General features: G+C 39.1%; 1 protein-coding gene across 1 annotated transcript; it reads left to right on the forward strand.

The window, feature by feature from the left end:
- Positions 1-11,466: 11,466 nt before the first annotated feature.
- Positions 11,467-22,898, forward strand: LOC129957075 (fibroin heavy chain-like). The gene has a single exon (XM_056069215.1). The coding sequence runs from the start codon at positions 11,490-11,492 to the stop codon at positions 22,821-22,823; it is 11,334 nt and encodes a 3,777-aa protein (XP_055925190.1). The 5' UTR covers positions 11,467-11,489; the 3' UTR covers positions 22,824-22,898.
- The last annotated feature ends 606 nt before the right edge of the window (positions 22,899-23,504 follow it).

Raw genomic sequence — 23,504 nt, forward strand, 5'->3', positions numbered from 1 at the left:
AAAATTCGAAATCGACATTATTATGAATCTCCATGTTTCAGATTTCCCTAAGACCTAAAGATACACTTTTGAAATTATGCTTGTCTATCTATCTATGTATCCAATATCACAAAAAATGGTAGAAGCTAGAAGCATGAAATTTGGTATACGGTCTTTACACCAAATTCTAGATTTCTATCAAACCTTGAACGAAGTTCATTCAGACAAAGTTTGTCTGTCCGGATACAGATGATTATGATAACTACAAAACGTAAAGAGCTGGGAAAATAAAATCTGGTAAACACTTTTAGCATCTAAAAAGTAGATTCTTATCAAAGTTGACTATTATAATATTTTTTCCTTGCGTGCTTCATGTGCAAGAAAAAAAAACTAAACAAAAAATACAAGAATTACAAATAAGTGTTAAAAAAAATCAGAATTTATTGATATAAATGATACAAACAATATTTTCAAAACTGAACGATAGAAGAAGAGATAGGGATAAAGACAGTTAGTAACGAATAAATAATCCAGTGAAATAGCTACATAATCGTTATTTATAATGATATTAATTACAAACTGAAAGTGGTATTCCTGGTCTCAAAATTTGAAGGAAAAAAAGAAAAAAAAAACTTGAATATGAAAATTGGATTTTCTGCTGATATCCATTGTGGTATCATCCAATTTTTGGAATTATTATATGTGCTATTAATCCAAAAATTGAATGTTTTAGAATTTTTTATTTGTTGAGAATTACAAGATAAAAGTTAATATCCACTAAAATGGAAACAGAATCGTAAAAAAATTAATATGAACCACACTTTATCTGATTAATTATCAGCTGGTACCTGGCGCGATGTTGCAGCAGAAGAAACAATTTTGGAAATATCGTTTGAAATTTGAAATACCTATCTTGTTTAATTAGCAATGATAGATAGAGTAATATTTATTTTCTTGTCGACAATGAATACATTCAATGAAACTGAATGATATATAAAGAAGAAGTATCAATAATATTAATTTTTTTTTAAACTTTATTATTCTAGTGCTTTAGGATAGACAATATTTTTTGTTATTCCGTCTTCAACAAAAACAAATAAATTTCTTGGCTGTTTGACTCGTGAGCATCCAACAAGCAACTGATCATGAGAAAAACATGAATTTTCTAGTTTCAATACGCACACTTGAAGGCATTGATCTTGAGCCTTGTTGATGATCACCGAGAATGCAAGTCGAATGGAGAACTGCAGTCATTTCAAATCAAAAGGCATGCTGGTGGGAATAATGGGAATGCTTGAAATGAGCATATCTTTCGACTTTCTATTAAGAGTAGTTTCCTTGATTCTTGCCGCATGTTGATCTTCAGATTCTGAAGCACATGAATTGGCAACTCGTAAACGATCTGCTTTATTGCTCGATTGTCGTTCCTCGTTTGTTTGAAAACATTGATTTTTTTTTTATTTCTACGTGCTGCTCTGGTAGATCTACCAAGTGACGAATTTTGGAGACATATTTTGGAGGAAGCAATTAACACGATATATGCTTGCATAACCGAAATGTCGTTTGTCGATTCACTGAATAAATAGAAAAATTACTGTTTGCACTGGAAAATTTCCATTATATATAAATTACCTTGAACCGCATCGATAATATTTTGTATGTGTGAGATAAACTCTGAATAATATGTGAGGTTCGTTGCAGCCAAAATATTGTGCAGTTGAATGATAATATTTTGTGTAGACTATTCAAACAACGAACGAATTGCAACGAAAAAAAATAGCGCTTGGACTAAATATTTTCGATTTCCTTTCACTCCTACTGATTGGCATCGGTGTTAATAATTTTTTTGTTTGATATATGTGCGTTAACTACAAATGACATATGCCGTTTGTCTTTTGTCGATTGTCAATTTTAAAATAATAGAAACGTATGAAATGCTTTATTTGTAAATGCATTGTCCAAAATATATGCTAATAATTATATTATGCCCATAACTTTCGCTCAAGTGCAAGCAATAAGTTAACAAAGTTTTATCGCAATCGGATGAACGGTAAGGCAGCGCAAAAAATACGAACAAACACAAATTCATTTTTATATATTAGATAATTTTATTTACATGATTTGAAACTATGATTAATTTATTTTTGCAGCATTTAGTTATTAATTACTCTTTTAACGTTTTCATTTATCGACTAAGCATAAAGAAAGTGCCACAAACTTCAGATTACCCTCGTAATTGGATAACATGACAACCGATGATAGACGAACGCTACTGGTAATCTGCAAAGTAATCGAAAAAGAGCACAGATGAATACAAAAATACTTCTTGGACAACTTTTATTTATAATAGGCAACAATTATGAATTAATAAACGTTAGATTTAAACCAGTATTAGTGGCGATAACCGACGATAAGTAAGTTCTACGGATTAACGGCAAAATAACTGAAATTAAAACGAAACTAAATAAATAAAATAACATAAAAAATCCCAATTGAAATCTGCTATCGCAAATTTCAAGTTATCATGTGAGAACATTATTTTTTTTTAAAATCACGTAGTATCAACCCGACAGAAAAAGATCATGTTCTTACATGACTCATATTTCGCAATTACCACCATTAGAAAAGCGATGGTTTTTGAAGATCTCAAAATCAATCGAGTTCTAAAGATTTTTTCTCGAGACCAGAATTTTTTTTCGTGAAAAACCAATTTACGCTGATTTTAAACAATCACGTAACTAATATATATATATATATATATATATATATATATATATCACGTGAACTAATCATAACAATCACGTGACTAATATATATACATAAATAATATATATAAATTACGACCCGCCCTCTATTGGTCCAGACAAGAGAATCAGGTACATGGTACATTCGCACAAAGTTGTAATTTTTTGTTGGCGATCAATAGCCAAATTTGACAACCTTCTTTATCATTTTCTAATAACCCAAAAAACGTTAAATTGATGCCTCAAAAGCGATAAATCGCCAATTTTCTGCCCATGCATTACGTGGCTTTAAAAACATGAAACCAAAACAACATCATGTTCTTACATGAAAATTACTAAATAAAATATATTAAAACAAAAATGCTTTTAACAATTTTTATTTACAACATGCGATCTCTATATACAATTATGGCCTAATAAATATTAGATTTAAAGAAGCATTAGGAATGGCAACAGACGATAACTATATTCGACGAATAATCTTAAAAATACCCGAAAAGGACACAGAATAAAAGGAAAATTATTTTTGAACAATTTTTATTTATAGTAGGAGACCTATACATAAAAATGACTTAATAAACATATGATTTAACTAAACGTTAGACAAGGCGAAAGGTGATAAATTAATTCTACGAATAATACGCTAAATTTTATTTCAAATTTAAATAACCAATAGGCAAGATAACTGATAGTAGTTTGAGAGTAATCCATAAAAAGGAAAAGAATAAAACTGGGCACAAATTATCAATATTTTTAAATAATTTTTATTTAGAGCAGAGAACTTATACTTACAGTTGAGTCTTAACAGACATTACATTTTTGCAATTACGAACTTATTAATTTACTTTTCTATAAAAATATCAATATTTTTTAAAGTCCTTTTTTTTCCTTTTCTTTATTTATAGTTGAGGATTTTTTTTAAATATTTTAGATTACAATCATGAACAATAAAAAAATTACTGCATTGTAATCACTAAAAACCTAAACATGAAGATTTTGTTCAATTTTTAAATGTTAGAAGTTAAGGAGGCGAAAAAACAAATTGTTGCAATTATATCTATCTGTTTCTGAACATAATTCAAACATACAATGAACTAGATGGATGATATATAGAATGCAAACATGAAATTATCATTAAATTTTCGGCAAAATGAGTCCAATATCGTTCGTCTAACCAAGTATATAGGCTTATCATATGGCTTATCATTTGGCTCCCAATTCTGCTTGGTGTAAATACCAAATATTTTTCTATTAGCAATTTATCCTAAAAATAACTTTAAGAATTTTTTTTTTAAATTGTACGATTCAGCGAAAGAATATCATGAATATTAAAATGATTAGGAAGGATATATCTTGGGCAGAAAGGATAAATTTTTAATTCTTATAAAAAGTTTTAATAATTCATATTTCTAATAATTATATATCATATTTCTATATATAATTAAATTATTCTGTTAAGCCAGTTAATTAATTACCTATTGATAAATTTACTTATTTTGCAATAAACAAAATATATGAAACATTTTTGATTGTTCAAATTATTAGAATTATAATTAAATAATGAATTGATTGTCATTGCTGGCGTCTTAACCTAGGGTTAGCATGCCTTCTCCGTGATCTGAGCGTCTTAATTCGGGCATGGTTGTTCTTTGACTTGTGTTCTATCTGTGAGGTGTGTGAATGTGCTCCCCTGTAAAAAGGGTTTGTGCAAGCGAGTGCGTGAGTGTCATCTTCATATGAGCTAGAAGTCAGACTTCTGCCTTCTAGATCATATGCTCAGGGGCCTTTACTCTCAGAAGCTACTGCATGAAAACCTCGGCTTAAATCGCTGACTAAATCGTCAGGGAACTTGTCTAAGTGTCATAAGTAACAAACAACAATTTATTGTCATTGGAAAGAGAACTGTTATTTAAATCTGTGAATTCAACCGAGTCTCATCAACTCATTTTTCTTAATGGTTAATTAATGCATTTAAATAGCCAATTTAGAATAACAAATATTCAGTTAACAGTAATAACATAAAACCTACATATAGTGCAATAGCATGTAATTAATAACATTTAAATCACCAATGCACATTTTAATACAAAAAAAACCTATTAAAATACAAATTTATTTATATAAACTATTGAATAGTAATTAATTTTTTTAAATTTTGCTAAAAATTATTATGATGCAAAAGAATGAGAAAAAAAATAATTTTAATAATTAAAAACTATATTCTACTTATAAACAATAAAGATTATTTTATCTTAAGTGTTGCCATTCTTATTGAATGAAAACATTTGAGAAAGTTAATGTCGTTTAATTTCTTTACTTTCGAATGGCCATTCACAATGTTTGCTTAAATTTTTATCTATTTTAAAAAATTGTTCATAATGTAAGTAAGGAATAAACATTGGAGTTTTTTTAAAAAAAATACATTTCTTAATATTTCGGGAATCTATGGTATTTATAGTCGTTTTCGTTAATACATACTCTCATTTTAGCTTTAAAAAAGTTGCAAACGATAAGAGAAGCTTGTGTGTTATATTTTATATTTTTAAATTAAATTATCAAATATATTCTTTAAAATGTATTTATTTGATATTAGTCCGGTAAAGATGGTAACAGTCCAATTTCCCCATAATTTTCAAAGTTACTTTATTATGAACCTAAATTGGTAAATATTTTCATATTATGAAAAATTATCATAACAGCTAATAAATTTAAAAATTAAATTACGTTTATCTACAGAGACACAGAAAAAATCAAATCACTTTAGTAGTCAGTCATTCATCCAATAATATATTCCTCTAGGGGGAAATTGCCACTCCTGACACCTGCTCAAATCTTTCGGTCTTGCGTGCAGTAAAATGAATTTTTTTAAATATATATTTATAGAATACCAACTTAACAAGCTAACTAAAACCTTTTGCGTAAAATGTCGAAAAAAATTTAATGGGTGGTTTTGGTAAGCGCACGTTTGGTTTACCCATAAAGAGCAGGAAGAGAAGGGGGGGGGAGGGCATTAAGATATTTCTAGAAATTTACACAGCTTCGGTGTTCCAGAAAACATCTAATTATTAACTTAAACATACCATTCTGGAAAATTTACACTAAAACCACCTGTTGAATAGTGCACATAAATTATAATCCAGATTGTTTAAAAAACTGCCAATCTGCATCGTAAAATCGTTAGTCATAGGAGACAAATATCAAAAAAATATGGAATGGTATGTTTTCGTGTTTATACGGTCCATGAAGAACAACAGGGGACGTGCACAACAACTTTTATGGGGATTTACTCAGCTTAAAAGTTAGAGAAAATTCTGATGTTAGAAGTAAATGACACCAACACGAGGACTACTAAATTCTGTGCTGAAAAAAGTTTGAATAAATTTAATTGCTTCCATAGCTAAATTTTTTTAATATCAGAAGGGGACTATGTAAAAATAAAATCAGGACTAAAGTGTAGATATAAATTTCACTAGTATTGTAATGAAAATCCACTACCACGAGGTCCGTGAGTGCTAAACTGATTTAAACATCATATCTTTCTAAGAACTTCTTTATTCTTTTCAACTTGTCTACATATTTTAAATTCACAAAAAATATTTAAAGTACTGTATTAATACATTAAGTAGCATAAATCAAATGTATAAAAAATGTTAAAGTAAAAAGAAAATAACGATACAATTTAGATTAGACTAAATTGTATTATATTTGTAACTTGCCATCTTTGGCGGCCAAATGGTTCGATAATACGAATACTCGGTAAAATTTTCAATTAAATATTTTACGCAACTGGATGTTTTAACAGCTTCTTCAGCAAAATAATTTTAAGCTTCAAATATTGATAGTCAATATTCACTCATACAATTATGCAGATCTTAAACTGTTCTATTTAGTCTACTTAGTATCTCTATCTAATTTCCTGTCATCTCTTGTAAAATTTCAACTTTAAATTAAAGTGAAAATGATTAAACTATAATTAATATAAAAAAATGTATGAGAGCTGAAAACACAATCGTTCAGAATTGAAGTCTTATGCGCCCTATAGAATAATTTTCATAATTTATGTAAAATCTCAAAATATTATTCAACAAAAATTTCTTTGATTCCTCATAAAATTCAGTTTCAGGTTTACTTTCGAAAAAATTTAAAAGATGTCAATAATAATATTCTATTCTGTTTCGGTTTATAAATATATTTCAAAAAATTAAATGTTAGTTGTTTGGTCCAACAGAATCGTATTCTGCGAAATATTTTTGACCCTCCAACTTTCAAATATATAAATAGACGTTTCTATGTACTGGGTTCTTCAGTTCAGTTATATTAACGTCCCGTTGTAAAGCAACACTAGGGCTATTTTGGGACGGACCTCGTCATTTTAAACTACGGTCAGATGACGAGGACGACACCTGAGCTGTCCCCCCCTCTCCACACCACACCAGCGGGAGGACGCTTGGTATGACGGATTTAACGTGCAACAGACCCCCGTACACGATGATTCTTTGGTGGAATCGGGTTTCAAACCTGAAACCCTACGGCTCACAAGCCGAGACCTTCCCACCAGGCCACCGCGGCCTTCTATGTACTGGGATCAAATACCAAATATTTATGAAGTTTTCCAAGTTAAGAACGATAAACATTTTTTTGTGTTAGATCAATCAGTTCGTGAGAAACCTCGAGTGCTCTTCATGGAGGCGATCAATGGAGAGGTCTAAAATCGTACGCTTTTATAGAACAGTATTTAAAATTACACTTTTCTAGCTTTAATTTGCAGTTATAGACAACTTATTTGTTAATTTGAGCTTCTGTCAGTGTGATGCAGCTAAAACTAATAAGATAAGTCCGTCATGAAAGTCAGTGTGAAGCATATAAAGCTAATTTTTTCCCCATGTACATGTAACATGTTCCACATTCAATTGAATCAACACGTCCTGGACTTCTCTGAGTTCAGAAAAGACGTTTGAGAAATTATGTCTGCCTAAAAATATAAAAATTTAAAGCGAAAAGAGCTAAGTGGATGAAATTTAGGCTTTGTCTTTAAAATAAAATTATAGATATCCGCAAAATCTTGGACCAAACCTGTGAAAAGAAAAAAAAAATAATTACTTAAAAATATAATGAGGTAAATGAATGAAATCTGCCATTTAATAATTTCACAAGAATTTAATACATTTTTGGATAGCACCTTAAAAGGTTTAATTACTTTTTAAATTTTATTATTAGTAAATATAAGAAATAGATAATCCACAGACGTAACAAACTAAATACATAGAATAAATAAAGAGAACTTCTCACCAAAATTATCGAGTTGCGTGAGTTTTTGGATCAAATTCTTTGAAGAGTACAATATCTGTATATTTGTCTACCATTGTAGAGTGGACAAGATGATTTAAAAATATAAAAAATTTGATAAATAAAATTATAAATTATCAAAAACAAATTATATGAAGATTGCATCAGATTTTGGACACAAAAAATTTGAGAGCAATAATTTAGTTTATCTAGACAATCATATAAAGCAAAGTACAAGGATAGCCAAATATTATAAAAACACACGAGAAAGTCAAAGGAAGCGAATTACGCTGGACTCTCAGATATAATCGTTTAATTAAATGTCTATCCTTGTAGAAAAGACCTTTTTAATGCAACGGATAAACATCAACTTAAAAGAAATGTGATTATTTTTTTTACTTTCTCGAATACAAAATATATAAGAAGAAAATTATATGATAATGAATAAATTCAAAATTCCACATTTTCTCTATGTTTCAAACATTCTCAAATCGAAAAAAATTCATTTTTCGAACTATATCTCTCTGCGAAAACTATACCTCAAAAATGCTTCCAGTTAGACAGATTAAATTTTAATAAGTAGCTTTCATACGAAATTTTCCAACTCTGTCTAATTTTAAACAGAATCTCTTCAAAAGAAAGATGTCTGTCTGTCCGAGTGCAAATGATCACGAAAACTGCAAAACCCAAAGAGCTAAAATGTAAATTTCTGTCAAATTCTGAATTGAATTCATCACGCGGTTGAAAGCCTGTCGGTCTGCGCATTCGCATATAGATAAACGCAGTAACAAAAAATGCAGTTTATTAAATAAATGCAATTTGGTATGCAATATTGTTGGCATAGTTCTAGTTCTATGTCCAAATATGATTTGAAAAGACATCCAAAATACATATTCAAATTTTTTTTAATGAAATTTGGTATGCGGTTTTTATTTTTTTAGTCGAGTTTTGATTTACATCGGTCTGCCAAAGGCGTCCAAAAACCATACTCGGTTTTCTTCAGCAAATTACGAAGTATAGAGTGCTCGTACGTGTACTTTAAAAATTAAAAATCTTTATTTAAACATTTTTCAAAAATTTTATTTTTTTATTATTTAATCAATTTTTTTGAAAAAAATCATTGTGTTTTCGGAACATTGTGTTTGCAAGCATACAAAAGTACAAACAGGCCGAATCATTGATAGAGTTGGTCCCATATTTGATATGCGTCTATACTTTTGTATACATTTTTTTTTCTCCCTAGACATTTACGTTTTGTAGACATTATGATTACAGCCGGACAGACAGATTTCAAAGGAATGGATTTCATAGAAAAATCGAAAAATTGATAAAAATTTATAAATTTAAATAGTTCAAATTTAATTTTTTAGCTCAGAGTGTTTTTGTGTAATTTTCATAGATTTTTTTTCTTTACAATTTTAATAAACCAAAAGGCAGACATAATGTAAAAATATGGTTTTCGGATTCACGGAGATCTGAAAGTGACGAATCTTCAAAATCAAGAGTTTAATTTTTTTTTCACGAATTCAGTACTTTTTTCACCATGTATGAAAAGGCAAAAATGTATAGTACTCATAAGAAAATTTATTCTATTAATTATTTACTACATGAGTGTGACCATATCCTATGTATAGTAGCCACTGGATCACAGAATTCTTTAGAACCTACTTCATTAGAAAATCGGTTCATTTTTTAAATTATCTTTAATTAATTTAGCGCATATTTGATAAATTACGTGATAATGAATAAAAACACGAGATGATCTAGATGATTTTTTACACTTCCAAGGCTATATATTCAAAGAAATGATGACAGATTATTATAATATATAACTATAAACGCCAGGCAAATAAACTTTATGGAAAACACACTATACAAAAACACGAAAGTAATGTTCAGACGAAATAAACGCTTTTTCCTCCCGCATGAAAAAAAAGATTATTTTTTGTTCTATTTATTCATTCTTGTATAAAAAAAGTTCAAAGGAAAAGTCATCAGAATCTTTCTTTAACGTTAATTTTAATAAAAGTTTATTTTTTAAAATTTTTTTAAGTATGAATTACTTCTAATTAGAATTTCTTTGTTCCATTAGATTGACAACGTATTTACTAACAACACATATCTCGAAACAGACCTGGCAATTTTTAACATCGGTCAGATGACGGGGAGGACGGCAGAGATGACACAGTCTCCTTTAAAACGTCCACATCAATCTAACGCAAAAGTGTCCAATTTAGTTAACGTCAAACAGGCCCTCATACACGGGGGATCTTCAAGTAAAATGGTGCTTCGAACTTGGAACCCTCATTCCTGAACCCGATACCTTATCAATAAGCCATCGTGACCCAATAAAGCAAGAATCTGAAACTTAAAAATATGCATTAATTAGCAGCAAAATTAGAACCAATCTAGAAATATCTACATACCGCAGTTAATGCTTATTTTGTATGAAAAACGAAGAAATTATCTTTCTTTTCTGGTAATATATGATTAAAATATATATGATTAGAAAATTTCAGAAAGTTATTCTTGAAAAGAAAGCTTTTAAAAAGAAATCTAGCTAATTATTTGATAAAGACGTCTAGAAGAAATTTAAAGGTATGTTCTTCAAAAAACATTTCTGAATTAAAATACATTTTTGATAGAGGAGTATTAAATATAAATCTTTAAAAACATTAAACATGCCATGGTATTTCATTTCAATAATAGAAATATTCTCGATATATAGGAAAGCACAAAAAAATGAAACTGCTCAAGCTTTTTCACGATATTTGGTCGCCTTTGCGTCTCCCGAACCATACGGGGAAAAAAAGAAATTTTTTCACATCTGAAAATCCGTTTGCAAAAAAGAAAAACTTAATTTATTCAGTATAAACATGTAATAGAATGAAACTTGTATAAAAAAAAATTCCTAATCAATAATTTTTTAGTCATTACTTTAATCTTTAAAGATAAATGAAGAGTTAATATGAGGTATTCTAAGAAATATAAGTTTGTATATGTTTCACCTAGATTGGAATCGGAATTATAAACGTTAATTAAATTGAAATTTAACTTCATTATCAGAAATGTGAAGCATAAAGCCCCTTTCTTAAAAAATTTCACATTCCCTTTTTCATTACAAATATTGTATCTCTAAAGAAAACTTCGTCTCAATCGCGGATCTTTGATCACTGAAGAACGTAAATATGAATACTTCCCCTTTTGTATTTGAAAAAAAAAAATAGACAAACACCTATTTTCTTAACGAGATGCTGGCGATCGTAAGATCTCTTACCTGTATTTTACGACTTCTGAGATTTATAACAGTCATAAAAGAATCCAGAGACGCAAAGAGAAATATTTGCTAATTGGACTCTAGAAAAAACAAAGGTGAGCTGGCAATAATTCCACCTGCGTGGAGTCACGAATTTTACAGTATAAAAGGAGGGTGGATATCATATTGGAGTACGTTCGGTTGAACAACTCAGTTATTCAGCCATGAGTTGGTTACCTACTCTTGCTTTTGCAATTCTACTGCTGTCAGTTCAGTACGATGAGGCGCAAAGCTGGTCATCTGCTTCGTCGAGAAGCCCTTGGGCTAATCCAGCCAAAGCAGGTTCATTGATGAATTGTCTGATCAACAAAATCGCCAGCTCAAATGTCTTGCCTCAACAAGAAAAAGAAGACTTGGAATCCATTATGGACACACTGATGTCTGCAATAAAAGGAGCGAGTGCCAAAGGTAAAAGCTCTGCAGCGCAGTTGAAGGCGATTAATATGGCAGTTGCTTCTTCCCTGGCAGAAATAGTCGTTGCCGAAGACGTAGGCAACCAGGCCAGCATTGCAGTAAAGACGCAGGCCCTTTCTGGAGCATTGGAACAATGTTTCCAAGCAGTCATGGGCACGGTGGATAGGAAATTCATCAACGAAATAAATGACTTGATAAGAATGTTTGCTAGAGAAGCAGCCAGCGAAACCAATGAAATACCAGACCAAGGTGCTTCATATGCAGCTGGTTCCTCAGTTTCATCATCGTTTCAAGAAACGGACCAGAACTACCAAGCCTCATCTAGAAATTCGGGATCTCAATTTTCACAAGCTGCGACATCTCAATACAGTGGAGGAGCAGGGTCTTCCTACATCAGAGAAAGGCAGTTCGCTTCAAATACAGGACAACCTATTTTCGGACAAACTTCTACAAGTGGACAAAGTTCATACAGTCAAGCAGGTGCCGTGCAATCTGGACTGGTATCAAGACTATCCAACGCATTAGCGAACACATCAACAATGAGAGCAATTCTGTCAAGCAGTGCATCTCGAGAAACCGTATCTAACGTCGTACAGAAAACAGTTCAGACATTAGCTAGTACACTGGGCATCAACGGAAATGAATTATCAAGAATAACTTCACAAGCCATATCTCAAGTGCCTGCGGGTTCTGATACTTCAACATACGTTCGAGCTTTATCCACCGCCTTGGTAAATGGAGGCGTCTTGAACGAAAGCAACATCGACAAAATGGGATCTCGAGTTGTGTCTGCAATTATAAACGGAGTATCAAGTGCGGCACAAGGATTTGGCATCAATGTAGACACCAGCAATATACAAAATGATATTAGTTCCAGCAGTAGCTTCCTCTCTTCCAGCTCATCGTCCAACAGTTACTCTCAGAGAGCAGCTTCTACTACCAGCGGTGCTGACACCAGCTACTCAGGAGCACAGTCCGGATCCGTTTCAAGGCAATCCTCTTTCGGTCAAACGGAATCTTCAGATTACAGTGGATCTACAGGCTACACAGGAGCACAGTCCGGATCCGTTTCAAGGCAATCGTCTTTCGGTCAAACGTCAGGCTTTAGAGGATCAGCTGGCGAACAAGGCGGTTTCGGACAACAAACTGGCTTTGGAGGACCTGCTGGCGGACCGGGCGCTTTCGGCCCCACAACTGGAGCGCCAGCCGGCCTGATCTCCAGAGTAGCCAACGCACTTGCCAATTCATCAACAATGAGAGCCGTTCTCAGAAGAGGTGTATCCCAACAGATAGCCTCCAACGTGGTACAGAGAACAGCTCAGACATTGGCCAGTACTCTCGGTGTCGATGGAAACAACCTCTCCAGAGTAGCGTTACAAGCTATCTCTCAAGTGCCTGCGGGTTCTGACACTTCTTCTTACGCTCAAGCATTTTCATCTGCGTTGTTCAATGCTGGAGTCCTCAATGCAAGCAACGTTGACACTTTGGGATCCCGAGTCCTGTCAGGAGTTTTGAACGGAGTATCAAGAGCGGCACAAGACCTTGGCTTGAATGTCGACACCAGCAACGTACAAAATGATATTAGTTCAAGCAGTAGCTTCCTCTCGTCCAGCTCTTCGACCACCAGTTACTCTCAGAGAGCAGATTCTACTACCAGTGCTGCTGCAACTCAAACATCAGGATCTACAAGCTACACAGGAGAACAGTTCGGATCTGTTTCAGGACAAAGATCTTTCGCTCAAGCATCAGGCTATACCGGATCTGCTGCCGGACAACAATCTGGCTTTGGCGGACCTGCTGGCGGACCGGGCGCTTTCGGCCCCACAACTGGAGCGCCAGCCGGCCTGATCTCCAGAGTAGCCAACGCACTTGCCAATTCATCAACAATGAGAGCCGTTCTCAGAAGAGGTGTATCGCAACAGATAGCCTCCAACGTGGTACAGAGAACAGCTCAGACATTGGCCAGTACTCTCGGTGTCGATGGAAACAACCTCTCCAGAGTAGCGTTACAAGCTATCTCTCAAGTGCCTGCGGGTTCTGACACTTCTTCTTACGCTCAAGCATTTTCATCTGCGTTGTTCAATGCTGGAGTCCTCAATGCAAGCAACGTTGACACTTTGGGATCCCGAGTCCTGTCAGGAGTTTTGAACGGAGTATCAAGAGCGGCACAAGACCTTGGCTTGAATGTCGACACCAGCAACGTACAAAATGATATTAGTTCAAGCAGTAGCTTCCTCTCGTCCAGCTCTTCGACCACCAGTTACTCTCAGAGAGCAGATTCTACTACCAGTGCTGCTGCAACTCAAACATCAGGATCTACAAGCTACACAGGAGAACAGTTCGGATCTGTTTCAGGACAAAGATCTTTCGCTCAAACATCAGGCTATACCGGATCTGCTGCCGGACAACAATCTGGCTTTGGCGGACCTGCTGGCGGACCGGGCGCTTTCGGCCCCACAACTGGAGCGCCAGCCGGCCTGATCTCCAGAGTAGCCAACGCACTTGCCAATTCATCAACAATGAGAGCCGTTCTCAGAAGAGGTGTATCGCAACAGATAGCCTCCAACGTGGTACAGAGAACAGCTCAGACATTGGCCAGTACTCTCGGTGTCGATGGAAACAACCTCTCCAGAGTAGCGTTACAAGCTATCTCTCAAGTGCCTGCGGGTTCTGACACTTCTTCTTACGCTCAAGCATTTTCATCTGCGTTGTTCAATGCTGGAGTCCTCAATGCAAGCAACGTTGACACTTTGGGATCCCGAGTCCTGTCAGGAGTTTTGAACGGAGTATCAAGAGCGGCACAAGACCTTGGCTTGAATGTCGACACCAGCAACGTACAAAATGATATTAGTTCAAGCAGTAGCTTCCTCTCGTCCAGCTCTTCGACCACCAGTTACTCTCAGAGAGCAGATTCTACTACCAGTGCTGCTGCAACTCAAACATCAGGATCTACAAGCTACACAGGAGAACAGTTCGGATCTGTTTCAGGACAAAGATCTTTCGCTCAAACATCAGGCTATACCGGATCTGCTGCCGGACAACAATCTGGCTTTGGCGGACCTGCTGGCGGACCGGGCGCTTTCGGCCCCACAACTGGAGCGCCAGCCGGCCTGATCTCCAGAGTAGCCAACGCACTTGCCAATTCATCAACAATGAGAGCCGTTCTCAGAAGAGGTGTATCCCAACAGATAGCCTCCAACGTGGTACAGAGAACAGCTCAGACATTGGCCAGTACTCTCGGTGTCGATGGAAAAAACCTCTCCAGAGTAGCGTTACAAGCTATCTCTCAAGTGCCTGCGGGTTCTGACACTTCTTCTTACGCTCAAGCATTTTCATCTGCGTTGTTCAATGCTGGAGTCCTCAATGCAAGCAACGTTGACACTTTGGGATCCCGAGTCCTGTCAGGAGTTTTGAACGGAGTATCAAGAGCGGCACAAGACCTTGGCTTGAATGTCGACACCAGCAACGTACAAAATGATATTAGTTCAAGCAGTAGCTTCCTCTCGTCCAGCTCTTCGACCACCAGTTACTCTCAGAGAGCAGATTCTACTACCAGTGCTGCTGCAACTCAAACATCAGGATCTACAAGCTACACAGGAGAACAGTTCGGATCTGTTTCAGGACAAAGATCTTTCGCTCAAACATCAGGCTATACCGGATCTGCTGCCGGACAACAATCTGGCTTTGGCGGACCTGCTGGCGGACCGGGCGCTTTCGGCCCCACAACTGGAGCGCCAGCCGGCCTGATCTCCAGAGTAGCCAACGCACTTGCCAATTCATCAACAATGAGAGCCGTTCTCAGAAGAGGTGTATCGCAACAGATAGCCTCCAACGTGGTACAGAGAACAGCTCAGACATTGGCCAGTACTCTCGGTGTCGATGGAAACAACCTCTCCAGAGTAGCGTTACAAGCTATCTCTCAAGTGCCTGCGGGTTCTGACACTTCTTCTTACGCTCAAGCATTTTCATCTGCGTTGTTCAATGCTGGAGTCCTCAATGCAAGCAACGTTGACACTTTGGGATCCCGAGTCCTGTCAGGAGTTTTGAACGGAGTATCAAGAGCGGCACAAGACCTTGGCTTGAATGTCGACACCAGCAACGTACAAAATGATATTAGTTCAAGCAGTAGCTTCCTCTCGTCCAGCTCTTCGACCACCAGTTACTCTCAGAGAGCAGATTCTACTACCAGTGCTGCTGCAACTCAAACATCAGGATCTACAAGCTACACAGGAGAACAGTTCGGATCTGTTTCAGGACAAAGATCTTTCGCTCAAACATCAGGCTATACCGGATCTGCTGCCGGACAACAATCTGGCTTTGGCGGACCTGCTGGCGGACCGGGCGCTTTCGGCCCCACAACTGGAGCGCCAGCCGGCCTGATCTCCAGAGTAGCCAACGCACTTGCCAATTCATCAACAATGAGAGCCGTTCTCAGAAGAGGTGTATCGCAACAGATAGCCTCCAACGTGGTACAGAGAACAGCTCAGACATTGGCCAGTACTCTCGGTGTCGATGGAAACAACCTCTCCAGAGTAGCGTTACAAGCTATCTCTCAAGTGCCTGCGGGTTCTGACACTTCTTCTTACGCTCAAGCATTTTCATCTGCGTTGTTCAATGCTGGAGTCCTCAATGCAAGCAACGTTGACACTTTGGGATCCCGAGTCCTGTCAGGAGTTTTGAACGGAGTATCAAGAGCGGCACAAGACCTTGGCTTGAATGTCGACACCAGCAACGTACAAAATGATATTAGTTCAAGCAGTAGCTTCCTCTCGTCCAGCTCTTCGACCACCAGTTACTCTCAGAGAGCAGATTCTACTACCAGTGCTGCTGCAACTCGCACATCAGGATCTACAAGCTACACAGGAGAACAGTTCGGATCTGTTTCAGGACAAAGATCTTTCGCTCAAACATCAGGCTATACCGGATCTGCTGCCGGACAACAATCTGGCTTTGGCGGACCTGCTGGCGGACCGGGCGCTTTCGGCCCCACAACTGGAGCGCCAGCCGGCCTGATCTCCAGAGTAGCCAACGCACTTGCCAATTCATCAACAATGAGAGCCGTTCTCAGAAGAGGTGTATCGCAACAGATAGCCTCCAACGTGGTACAGAGAACAGCTCAGACATTGGCCAGTACTCTCGGTGTCGATGGAAACAACCTCTCCAGAGTAGCGTTACAAGCTATCTCTCAAGTGCCTGCGGGTTCTGACACTTCTTCTTACGCTCAAGCATTTTCATCTGCGTTGTTCAATGCTGGAGTCCTCAATGCAAGCAACGTTGACACTTTGGGATCCCGAGTCCTGTCAGGAGTTTTGAACGGAGTATCAAGAGCGGCACAAGACCTTGGCTTGAATGTCGACACCAGCAACGTACAAAATGATATTAGTTCAAGCAGTAGCTTCCTCTCGTCCAGCTCTTCGACCACCAGTTACTCTCAGAGAGCAGATTCTACTACCAGTGCTGCTGCAACTCAAACATCAGGATCTACAAGCTACACAGGAGAACAGTTCGGATCTGTTTCAGGACAAAGATCTTTCGCTCAAACATCAGGCTATACCGGATCTGCTGCCGGACAACAATCTGGCTTTGGCGGACCTGCTGGCGGACCGGGCGCTTTCGGCCCCACAACTGGAGCGCCAGCCGGCCTGATCTCCAGAGTAGCCAACGCACTTGCCAATTCATCAACAATGAGAGCCGTTCTCAGAAGAGGTGTATCCCAACAGATAGCCTCCAACGTGGTACAGAGAACAGCTCAGACATTGGCCAGTACTCTCGGTGTCGATGGAAACAACCTCTCCAGAGTAGCGTTACAAGCTATCTCTCAAGTGCCTGCGGGTTCTGACACTTCTTCTTACGCTCAAGCATTTTCATCTGCGTTGTTCAATGCTGGAGTCCTCAATGCAAGCAACGTTGACACTTTGGGATCCCGAGTCCTGTCAGGAGTTTTGAACGGAGTATCAAGAGCGGCACAAGACCTTGGCTTGAATGTCGACACCAGCAACGTACAAAATGATATTAGTTCAAGCAGTAGCTTCCTCTCGTCCAGCTCTTCGACCACCAGTTACTCTCAGAGAGCAGATTCTACTACCAGTGCTGCTGCAACTCAAACATCAGGATCTACAAGCTACACAGGAGAACAGTTCGGATCTGTTTCAGGACAAAGATCTTTCGCTCAAACATCAGGCTATACCGGATCTGCTGCCGGACAACAATCTGGCTTTGGCGGACCTGCTGGCGGACCGGGCGCTTTCGGCCCCACAACTGGAGCGCCAGCCGGCCTGATCTCCAGAGTAGCCAACGCACTTGCCAATTCATCAACAATGAGAGCCGTTCTCAGAAGAGGTGTATCGCAACAGATAGCCTCCAACGTGGTACAGAGAACAGCTCAGACATTGGCCAGTACTCTCGGTGTCGATGGAAACAACCTCTCCAGAGTAGCGTTACAAGCTATCTCTCAAGTGCCTGCGGGTTCTGACACTTCTTCTTACGCTCAAGCATTTTCATCTGCGTTGTTCAATGCTGGAGTCCTCAATGCAAGCAACGTTGACACTTTGGGATCCCGAGTCCTGTCAGGAGTTTTGAACGGAGTATCAAGAGCGGCACAAGACCTTGGCTTGAATGTCGACACCAGCAACGTACAAAATGATATTAGTTCAAGCAGTAGCTTCCTCTCGTCCAGCTCTTCGACCACCAGTTACTCTCAGAGAGCAGATTCTACTACCAGTGCTGCTGCAACTCAAACATCAGGATCTACAAGCTACACAGGAGAACAGTTCGGATCTGTTTCAGGACAAAGATCTTTCGCTCAAACATCAGGCTATACCGGATCTGCTGCCGGACAACAATCTGGCTTTGGCGGACCTGCTGGCGGACCGGGCGCTTTCGGCCCCACAACTGGAGCGCCAGCCGGCCTGATCTCCAGAGTAGCCAACGCACTTGCCAATTCATCAACAATGAGAGCCGTTCTCAGAAGAGGTGTATCGCAACAGATAGCCTCCAACGTGGTACAGAGAACAGCTCAGACATTGGCCAGTACTCTCGGTGTCGATGGAAACAACCTCTCCAGAGTAGCGTTACAAGCTATCTCTCAAGTGCCTGCGGGTTCTGACACTTCTTCTTACGCTCAAGCATTTTCATCTGCGTTGTTCAATGCTGGAGTCCTCAATGCAAGCAACGTTGACACTTTGGGATCCCGAGTCCTGTCAGGAGTTTTGAACGGAGTATCAAGAGCGGCACAAGACCTTGGCTTGAATGTCGACACCAGCAACGTACAAAATGATATTAGTTCAAGCAGTAGCTTCCTCTCGTCCAGCTCTTCGACCACCAGTTACTCTCAGAGAGCAGATTCTACTACCAGTGCTGCTGCAACTCGCACATCAGGATCTACAAGCTACACAGGAGAACAGTTCGGATCTGTTTCAGGACAAAGATCTTTCGCTCAAACATCAGGCTATACCGGATCTGCTGCCGGACAACAATCTGGCTTTGGCGGACCTGCTGGCGGACCGGGCGCTTTCGGCCCCACAACTGGAGCGCCAGCCGGCCTGATCTCCAGAGTAGCCAACGCACTTGCCAATTCATCAACAATGAGAGCCGTTCTCAGAAGAGGTGTATCGCAACAGATAGCCTCCAACGTGGTACAGAGAACAGCTCAGACATTGGCCAGTACTCTCGGTGTCGATGGAAACAACCTCTCCAGAGTAGCGTTACAAGCTATCTCTCAAGTGCCTGCGGGTTCTGACACTTCTTCTTACGCTCAAGCATTTTCATCTGCGTTGTTCAATGCTGGAGTCCTCAATGCAAGCAACGTTGACACTTTGGGATCCCGAGTCCTGTCAGGAGTTTTGAACGGAGTATCAAGAGCGGCACAAGACCTTGGCTTGAATGTCGACACCAGCAACGTACAAAATGATATTAGTTCAAGCAGTAGCTTCCTCTCGTCCAGCTCTTCGACCACCAGTTACTCTCAGAGAGCAGATTCTACTACCAGTGCTGCTGCAACTCAAACATCAGGATCTACAAGCTACACAGGAGAACAGTTCGGATCTGTTTCAGGACAAAGATCTTTCGCTCAAACATCAGGCTATACCGGATCTGCTGCCGGACAACAATCTGGCTTTGGCGGACCTGCTGGCGGACCGGGCGCTTTCGGCCCCACAACTGGAGCGCCAGCCGGCCTGATCTCCAGAGTAGCCAACGCACTTGCCAATTCATCAACAATGAGAGCCGTTCTCAGAAGAGGTGTATCCCAACAGATAGCCTCCAACGTGGTACAGAGAACAGCTCAGACATTGGCCAGTACTCTCGGTGTCGATGGAAACAACCTCTCCAGAGTAGCGTTACAAGCTATCTCTCAAGTGCCTGCGGGTTCTGACACTTCTTCTTACGCTCAAGCATTTTCATCTGCGTTGTTCAATGCTGGAGTCCTCAATGCAAGCAACGTTGACACTTTGGGATCCCGAGTCCTGTCAGGAGTTTTGAACGGAGTATCAAGAGCGGCACAAGACCTTGGCTTGAATGTCGACACCAGCAACGTACAAAATGATATTAGTTCAAGCAGTAGCTTCCTCTCGTCCAGCTCTTCGACCACCAGTTACTCTCAGAGAGCAGATTCTACTACCAGTGCTGCTGCAACTCAAACATCAGGATCTACAAGCTACACAGGAGAACAGTTCGGATCTGTTTCAGGACAAAGATCTTTCGCTCAAGCATCAGGCTATACCGGATCTGCTGCCGGACAACAATCTGGCTTTGGCGGACCTGCTGGCGGACCGGGCGCTTTCGGCCCCACAACTGGAGCGCCAGCCGGCCTGATCTCCAGAGTAGCCAACGCACTTGCCAATTCATCAACAATGAGAGCCGTTCTCAGAAGAGGTGTATCCCAACAGATAGCCTCCAACGTGGTACAGAGAACAGCTCAGACATTGGCCAGTACTCTCGGTGTCGATGGAAACAACCTCTCCAGAGTAGCGTTACAAGCTATCTCTCAAGTGCCTGCGGGTTCTGACACTTCTTCTTACGCTCAAGCATTTTCATCTGCGTTGTTCAATGCTGGAGTCCTCAATGCAAGCAACGTTGACACTTTGGGATCCCGAGTCCTGTCAGGAGTTTTGAACGGAGTATCAAGAGCGGCACAAGACCTTGGCTTGAATGTCGACACCAGCAACGTACAAAATGATATTAGTTCAAGCAGTAGCTTCCTCTCGTCCAGCTCTTCGACCACCAGTTACTCTCAGAGAGCAGATTCTACTACCAGTGCTGCTGCAACTCGCACATCAGGATCTACAAGCTACACAGGAGAACAGTTCGGATCTGTTTCAGGACAAAGATCTTTCGCTCAAGCATCAGGCTATACCGGATCTGCTGCCGGACAACAATCTGGCTTTGGCGGACCTGCTGGCGGACCGGGCGCTTTCGGCCCCACAACTGGAGCGCCAGCCGGCCTGATCTCCAGAGTAGCCAACGCACTTGCCAATTCATCAACAATGAGAGCCGTTCTCAGAAGAGGTGTATCCCAACAGATAGCCTCCAACGTGGTACAGAGAACAGCTCAGACATTGGCCGGTACTCTCGGTGTCGATGGAAACAACCTCTCCAGAGTAGCGTTACAAGCTATCTCTCAAGTGCCTGCGGGTTCTGACACTTCTTCTTACGCTCAAGCATTTTCATCTGCGTTGTTCAATGCTGGAGTCCTCAATGCAAGCAACGTTGACACTTTGGGATCCCGAGTCCTGTCAGGAGTTTTGAACGGAGTATCAAGAGCGGCACAAGACCTTGGCTTGAATGTCGACACCAGCAACGTACAAAATGATATTAGTTCAAGCAGTAGCTTCCTCTCGTCCAGCTCTTCGACCACCAGTTACTCTCAGAGAGCAGATTCTACTACCAGTGCTGCTGCAACTCGCACATCAGGATCTACAAGCTACACAGGAGAACAGTTCGGATCTGTTTCAGGACAAAGATCTTTCGCTCAAACATCAGGCTATACCGGATCTGCTGCCGGACAACAATCTGGCTTTGGCGGACCTGCTGGCGGACCGGGCGCTTTCGGCCCCACAACTGGAGCGCCAGCCGGCCTGATCTCCAGAGTAGCCAACGCACTTGCCAATTCATCAACAATGAGAGCCGTTCTCAGAAGAGGTGTATCCCAACAGATAGCCTCCAACGTGGTACAGAGAACAGCTCAGACATTGGCCAGTACTCTCGGTGTCGATGGAAATAACCTCTCCAGAGTAGCGTTACAAGCTATCTCTCAAGTGCCTGCGGGTTCTGACACTTCTTCTTACGCTCAAGCATTTTCATCTGCGTTGTTCAATGCTGGAGTCCTCAATGCAAGCAACGTTGATACTTTGGGATCCCGAGTCCTGTCAGGAGTTTTGAACGGAGTATCAAGAGCGGCACAAGACCTTGGCTTGAATGTCGACACCAGCAACGTACAAAATGATATTAGTTCAAGCAGTAGCTTCCTCTCGTCCAGCTCTTCGACCACCAGTTACTCTCAGAGAGCAGATTCTACTACCAGTTCTGCTGCAACTCGCACATCAGGATCTACAAGCTACACAGGAGAACAGTTCGGATCTGTTTCAGGGCAAAGTTCTTTCGCTCAAACATCAGGCTATACCGGATCTGTTGCTGGACAAGGCGGTTTCGGACAACAATCTGGCTTTGGCGGACTGGGCGCTTTCGGCCCCACAATTGGATCTGGACCAAGTGGCGCGCCGTCTCAGCTTACCTCCGGTGCTCAACAATCGGCTGGTGTGTCTGTCATATCTGCTCTTAATTCACCTGTTGGATTAAGATCCGGTTCCGCTGCTACTAGAATTAGTCAACTAGCATCATCTCTAACAAATGCTATCGGCCCCAATGGCGTTGATGCTAACGTTCTTGCTCGTAGTCTTCAATCGAGTTTCTCGAATCTCAGAAGCTCCGGCATGCCTTCAAGCGATGCTAAAATTGAAGTTTTATTAGAAAGCATTGTTGGTCTGCTTCAACTTTTGAGCAACACTCAAATTCGAGGAGTGAACCCGGCAACGGCGTCTTCTGTCGCCAATTCTGCTGCCAGGTCATTTGAATTAATGTTAGCTTAAACGTTTTTGGATTTTGTTCCTGGAGGAAAATGTTATATTTTGGAATAAAACATGTAATTGAATTTTCATATTAAGATACATTAAAAGCATTTGGAAAGACAAAAGCTTCGAAGTATTTTTCTTTCATAATTTCATACGAAGTATTTTTCTTTTCATTATACATAATTCAATTAGTTTTAATAGTCATCCTTAGATGTTATATTTTAACAATAGTTTAATCGAAAATATTTTAATATTTTGTGCAATTTTTAAGAAAAAGGAATAATTGAATATTCAATTTTGATTAATATTTTTATTTTATTTCATTATCATTTTTTTGTTTATTTTAACTGAAATCTTTGGATTCATATATTTCGATTTATTATAAAAGAATATTTAGAAATAATAAATAAATGAGAAAATACGAGAAAAGGGTTTTTTTTCCCTTTAAACTTTTCTCAGAAAAATAGTTTGTTTTAATCTAATTCTAAGCAGAAATATTTAATTTCATTTGGTAATGAATAATAGTTTATGACTATTACAAGATATTACTTTGAGTTTGAACTAATATATTAAAAATTGTAGAACATATTTCCAATAATTCAAAAAATATCAAAGACTAGCCACCTTTTGCGACCAGCTTGTTCGCCAATCTTATTACTAGTTAAAATTTTGAATTAAATATTTTATATAATTTCTCTT

This window comes from Argiope bruennichi, chromosome 11 (genome assembly GCF_947563725.1).
Source record: "Argiope bruennichi chromosome 11, qqArgBrue1.1, whole genome shotgun sequence".
In the NCBI taxonomy this organism is placed as follows: domain Eukaryota; kingdom Metazoa; phylum Arthropoda; class Arachnida; order Araneae; family Araneidae; genus Argiope; species Argiope bruennichi.

Coding starts and splice junctions, on each gene's coding strand:
- LOC129957075 (XM_056069215.1), top strand. CDS start 11,490: ATGAGTTGGTTACCTACTCTTGCTTTTGCAATTCTACTGCTGTCAGTT.